The 4,505-nt window shown below is 49.9% G+C and overlaps 1 protein-coding gene across 1 annotated transcript in view; it reads right to left on the bottom strand.

Annotated features, from left to right (window-relative positions):
• Positions 1-245: 245 nt before the first annotated feature.
• GATA4 (GATA binding protein 4) overlaps positions 246-4,505 on the bottom strand; it is a gene marked incomplete at its 5' end in the record, with an annotated part of 5,587 nt that continues 1,327 nt past the window's right edge. Inside the window, 5 exon segments of the mRNA XM_008947117.1 lie at positions 246-428; positions 1,855-2,000; positions 2,133-2,220; positions 3,576-3,658; positions 3,661-3,694. Coding sequence (XP_008945365.1) covers positions 246-428; positions 1,855-2,000; positions 2,133-2,220; positions 3,576-3,658; positions 3,661-3,694 — 534 coding nt within the window.

Consider the following 4,505-nt stretch of genomic DNA (forward strand, 5'->3'; position numbering starts at 1 on the left):
CTCATTTAAAGTGGGAAGAAAGGTTTCAAATCCATCAGTTACTTTGAGATTTGAGTCTTCTCTGTTTCATAAGAGCTCTCCCACACCTCAGATCAGTCTTCTTTACCTCTTTGCTGGAACATCTCACCAAGGGAGGGAAGGCAGGAGAGCAGGGGAGGTGGGAAACAACATTGTCTTGATGATTACACGGCATCTTCTTCATCTCTCAGGCGGATGAGCCTGAAGTTCATGGGTGGAAGACCAGGTTATGCAGTTATGATGTCCCCGTGGTTTTCAGCTAACACCAGGCTGTTCCAGGAGTCCTGTTTGGAGCTGGTCTGTGGAGACTGGCTGATAGCTGAATGGTAAGCCTGCGGGGAAAGCTTCAGAGCTGAAATGGCAGGGTGAATAGATGATCCATGTCCAGACATGGCAGAGACTGAGAATGCCTATGGAAAAAGGGAAAATCTTGTGAACAAAGCTTCAAACCATAGAGGACCACATAGAATCATAGCATCACCATGGTTGGGAAGGACCTCAGTCCAGCACAACACTCCACCATATATTTTTTTTCTCCAGGGAGCAAACAGGAGTTCCCTGTGTGAACTCAAAAGGAGAACAACTATCATATGTTGACAACACCAAGCTGGGAAGGAGTGTTGGTCTCCTTGAGGGTGTGAGGGCTCCTCAAAGGGATCTGTGCTGTCTGGATTGATGGACAGAGACCAAAAGTATGAAGTTCAACAAAGCCAGGTGCCAGGTCCTACACTTGGGTCGAAACAATCCCATGCAATGCTCCAGGGTTGGGGAAAAGTGGTTGGAAAGTGCCTGGTGGATAAGGACCTGGGGGTGTTGATTGACAGATGGCTGAACATCAGCCATTGTATGCCCAGGTGGCCAAGAGGGCCAACCAGCCATCATATGCCCAGGTGGCCAAGAGGGCCAACAGCATCCTGGCTTATATTGGAAAGTGAGGCCAGCAGGACCAGGACAGGGATTGTCCCCCTGGACTTGTCACTGGTGAGTCCACACCTTGAATCCTGGGTTCAGTTTTGGGGCCCTCCCTCCAAGAAGGACCTTGAGGGGCTGTCCAAAGAAAGGCAACAAAGCTGGGGAAGGGTCTAGGGCACAAATCTTAAGAGAAGCAGCTGAGGCCCCTGGAGCTGTTGAGCCTGGAGCAAAGGAGGCTCAGGAGAGACCTTCTGGCTCTGCACAGCTCCTGACAGGAGCCTGGAGCCAGGTGGGGGTTGGTCTCTTCTCCCAAGGAACAAGCAACAGGACAAGAAGAAATGGCCTCAAGTTGTGCCTGGAAAGGTTTAGGTTGGATATGAGGAAAAAATTTCCTCCCCAAAAACGTAGCTAAACACTGGCCCAGGCTGCCCAGGGCAGTGCTGGAGTCCCCATCCCTGGAGGTGCTGAGGGACATGGTTTAGTGGTGACCTGGCAGTGATGGGTTAACAGTTGGACTTGATGATCAGAAGTCTTTTCCAACCTAAACTCTTCTCTGATTCTGTAGTTGTGTGGTTCTACTGAGTGATGCTGTGGGAGGGGGATCAGTAACCAAAGCAAGTTGTTACACTTGGACAGAGATCAGCTTCCAGATCTGGAAAGCCAGAAGGAATTCCATGTCCTCAACAAAGCTGCTCCTTCTTGTTGTCCTTCCAGAGCTGCCACACATGATTGAAGAGGAATAAGTAGACATGGTGACCAGAAGTTGGGGGTTTTCCCCTATCCTAGAGGACAGATCTCTCACTGTGAACCCCTAGATTGAAAAGAGGCAGCCTTTTTTCCAAAGAAGTTCTGAGGATGTCCTTCCCACTAGGTCTACCACCCCAGTCCCCATCTTTCTCCCACTGCCAGCCCTCCCCTCTGTACCTGAGAAGCTGGGCTGGGGTGCCCGTAATGAGATGAGAGCCCAGGTTCTGTTTTGATGGGCCGCATTTCCTCAGTGGTGGTGGCACTGCTGCTGCTGCTGCTGGTGGAGCTGGTGGTTGGGGTAAGACTCTCGCTGCTGGATGGACCTGTGAGAAAGCAGAAAGCAGATCAGGCTCTTCCCCAAAACCTTCCAGTCCAGAGCTGTACCCACACCCCAAGAACAACCCTTGGTTGTTCTCCTGGTTCTCCTTGGTTGAACTCCCTGGTTCAACACCTACCTGCAGATGTCTTTGTTTTGTTAAGGTTCTTTGGCTTGCGCTTCCTTGTCTGGATGCCCTCTTTTCTCATTGCTAAGGGCCTTGGAACCTGCAAACCCAAACAGAAAAGGTTAACCAATGAACACGTTGGTTTCTGTATGGCCATAAGGTCATCTAGAAGAACATGATTCCAGCTCTACCTCGTAGGCTCCATGAAAAGCAGATGATTTAGTTCAAAGCAATAAGATGGAGCCCAAAGTCACTGGCCAGCATTGCTGTATGAAGGGATATGTGAAAGCTACAAGATGTGCATCCAAATGGGAACGTGTAGAGGTTTCACACCATGGATATAGAGGGTTTTAAGGCCAGAAGAGAACAACAGCCCATGGGATTTACTTTCCTGTCTAACTCCAAGCAGAAGACCTATTTGTGGCTAATACTTGCTGTCTGACTGGACACCACTGAGATCATGGACATGTATAAAGCCCCTGGAAGTAGCAATGAGAAGCAGAACTGGGGCTTGCTACTAAGCAATCATCAAGGTGTTGAAGGTCTCTGTCTCTGGCATGGGTGTTGCCCTGTTGCTACTGACTGATGGGAGAAAGATTGGAGATTTCCATCTTGAAGTCCTGGTATGTCTCAGACTCCAACAGGGCTCTTCTAGATATATCAGATATGACATAGATATATGAAGCTCCCACTGAGAGGAAGAGGCTATCTGGACACTTGTGCAAGAAAAGTCATTTATCAGTCCCACAGCAAGTCTACAGCCAAGTCTCAGCTGGGATCTGACACCTCATGTGCAGGAGCTCTGCCCTTATTTGTGCTTCTGGCTCAGGTTTTTTCACCAAAGTGCTGGAATGTAGGTGGGAAGAATTTGGGCCTAGTTTTATTAGATTTTAAGACCTGGATGCAAAGGGTATGCAAATTGATATGCAAAAAAATGCCCTGTATCCATAAAATCATAGAATTATGATTCATTGCCCTGCTCTGGACATGCCTCAGCCCTTCAAGAGCCTTCTTGTAGTGAGGCCCCCAAACTGATCCCACTATTTGAGGTGTGGCCTCACCAGTGCCAAGGACAGGGGGATGATTCCTGCCCTAGTCCTCTTTCTTACACAAACCAGGATGCTGGTGGCTTCTTGGCCACCTAAGCACACAGTATCTCATCTCCAGCCATCTGTTGACCAACCCCTCCAGGTCTTTTCCCACCAGCCACTTTCCAGCCACTCTTCCCCCATCCTGGAGCATTGCAGGGGGTTGTGTGACCCAGTGCAGGACCCAACCCTTGGCTTCTTTGAACCTCATCACCCCTTGCCAGTATAAACACGACGCGACGGCGACTAAAACCCACGGGGAAAAAACCTCTCCAGGAGAGTGAAGAGTCTTGCACCCAACTCCTGCCCCCAGCTTGGTGCTGTGGGCACCCTCCCCACGGCGAGCAGAGGCCAGGGAAGGTCTTACCCCGTGGAGCTTCATGTAGAGGCCACAGGCATTGCAGACAGGCTCCCCCTCGGCGGTCCTGCGCCCGAGCGAGGTGCGGGACGGCTGGCACAGGAGAGCCCCACCCGGCGAGATGCTGACTGTGGAGAGAAGGCAGAGGGAGAAAAGACATCAGCCCCTCCACCTCAGGGCCCAACGTGCTCTCATGTCCCCAAGAAGATGGTAACAATGCCAGGATTGCTACGTACTCCTTGCTGGCTCATGAGGCTTGAGGGGAAAATAAGAAAAAAGAGTGCTTCCAGCAGCAGCATCTTCCCAAAGATAAAGAGGGGTAATTAATGGGGATGCCCATTAATGAAACTGTGCAGGGAACAGGCCTTTTGAAGTTCCCTTTGTAGCCAAGCTCAAAAGGCCACGGGAGAACAACAATGAGCTTGAAACTACATAAAATACAAGTGTTGAGCTTGGAAGCAAAATGGGAGGTGCAGGAAGAAAATAAAGCCACATCCTCCACATCTGCCTGGTTCTTCATAGAACCAGAGAATCATTTAGGTTGGGAAAGACCTTTAGGATCATCAAGTCATCAGTGCTGCCAGGTCACCACTCAACCATGTCACTAAGCACCATATCTACACATCTTCCCAGCATCCTTCAAAGTTCAGGTCTTAAGAGCCTGAGGATAAAGCCTGGATGGGCTGGGGTCAAATCATCTCCTTGCTTGCAGAAGTGCTAGAGCTGTGTGAAGATGTCTGAAGAAGTCCTGAAGGACTCTGGTGCATCTCAGTCTCCCCCCCCAAAAAAAGGGATTACAGAACAACAGATTGAACCCAGTCACTTCTACTGAATACATTTATTTAGGTAGACCAGCTGGAAAGACTTTCACCACAGCCCTACACTGCCTCCCTCAAGTTCTTTGCTTCGTGGAAACTCTTCGAGAAGAAGAAAGCAGGA

The sequence above is a fragment of the Merops nubicus genome, unplaced genomic scaffold (genome assembly GCF_000691845.1).
Source record: "Merops nubicus isolate BGI_N331 unplaced genomic scaffold, ASM69184v1 scaffold4099, whole genome shotgun sequence".
NCBI classification, from domain to species: Eukaryota; Metazoa; Chordata; class Aves; order Coraciiformes; family Meropidae; genus Merops; species Merops nubicus.